The 1,303-nt window shown below is 31.6% G+C and overlaps 1 protein-coding gene across 1 annotated transcript in view; it reads left to right on the top strand.

The window, feature by feature from the left end:
• The first annotated feature begins 259 nt into the window (after nucleotides 1-259).
• The window catches only part of LOC106873959 (signal transducer and activator of transcription 5B), a 35,178-nt gene continuing 34,134 nt past the window's right edge, over nucleotides 260-1,303 (top strand). Inside the window, exon 1 of the mRNA XM_014921505.2 lies at nucleotides 260-439. Coding sequence (XP_014776991.1) covers nucleotides 377-439 — 63 coding nt within the window. The 5' untranslated portion in view covers nucleotides 260-376. The remainder of the gene's footprint in view (nucleotides 440-1,303) is intronic.

The following is a 1,303-nucleotide window of genomic DNA, read 5'->3' as shown; positions in this document are numbered from 1 at the left end:
CAATCATTTATCTCCTGGTCCCAGCATTACAATAAATGAATAAAATTAAAAAAATTAAAATAAATAAAAACAACTTTTCACCATCTCTCTCATGTAGTAAGTTCTTTCCGAAACGCGAAAAACCCCTGAAAAAAGGGGGCGGAGACAAATAATTTATGCAACATACATTAAGCACTTCCTCCAACTGCTTTCGTCTACTACTTCTCCTATTCCCCCCTCCTACCTCCTTCCTACTCACTAAAACTAACAGATTTTCTTGGAATTTCTCAGAAATGAAACTAAAAAGCAATTTTTCTCGGAAATTCATAAATTTACTGTTCCTTTATAATATAGAAGTATCCGTACATCAACACATTCGTGATTGTAGGTCGTGGTTATGACGAACTCGGAAAAAATGACTGCGGATGAGACAGAACCAGATGAAATGACAACCCACAAGGTATGTATATGTATCGTAGACTATTTCTGTTTGTTATCTGCGCTGTTCAACTCCTCTCTTTCGGGTTTTTTTTGTTTGAATTATATTTATATTATAGTTATTCTTGTTTTTGTTCTTCGATTTCTAAGCGGTGGGGTTTGAATTAAGGCATTTTTCTCTTCTTTCTATCTCTCATTCAAATTTCTTCGTCCGTTCTTTCTGTGATACAGTAGGGTATATATACGTATGTATATTACGTTATGCGTGTATGTATGATCAATTATGTAATGTATACAATACATATGTACACACACACACACACACACACACACACACAAACACATATATATATATATATAATATGAATCTGTCAATGTGTATGCATATGTGCATATTTATCGTGTATACACATGGTTGTATGTATGTGCGTGTATGGGTGTATGCATGCATATATGTGTGTGGGTGTATATATATATACGTATATATATATACGTATATATATATATATATATATAGTCAATTTAAACAAGAACAAACAAGAAAAAGCATGAAAAAAAACAACGCGAGGACGTGGAAAAAGTAGTGTTATTGGACGCTCAGAAAAGGAAAGAAAAGAATATAAACATATACATACATACGTATACACAGACATGTGTTCGCGCGCGCGCACACACACACAATATAAATCTGTCAATGTGTATGCATATGTGCATATTCCTCGTGTATATACATGGTTGTATGTATGTGCGTGCGTGGGTGTATGCGTGTATATATGTGTATATATATAATATGTCTATATATATATATATATATATATATATATATGTGTGTGTGTATATATATATATATATATATATATATATATATATATATATATATATATAT

The sequence above is a fragment of the Octopus bimaculoides genome, chromosome 17, assembly GCF_001194135.2.
Source record: "Octopus bimaculoides isolate UCB-OBI-ISO-001 chromosome 17, ASM119413v2, whole genome shotgun sequence".
NCBI classification, from domain to species: domain Eukaryota; kingdom Metazoa; phylum Mollusca; class Cephalopoda; order Octopoda; family Octopodidae; genus Octopus; species Octopus bimaculoides.
The sequence above is the reverse complement of the archived record's forward strand: the minus strand, read 5'-3'. Positions and strand labels throughout refer to the sequence as shown.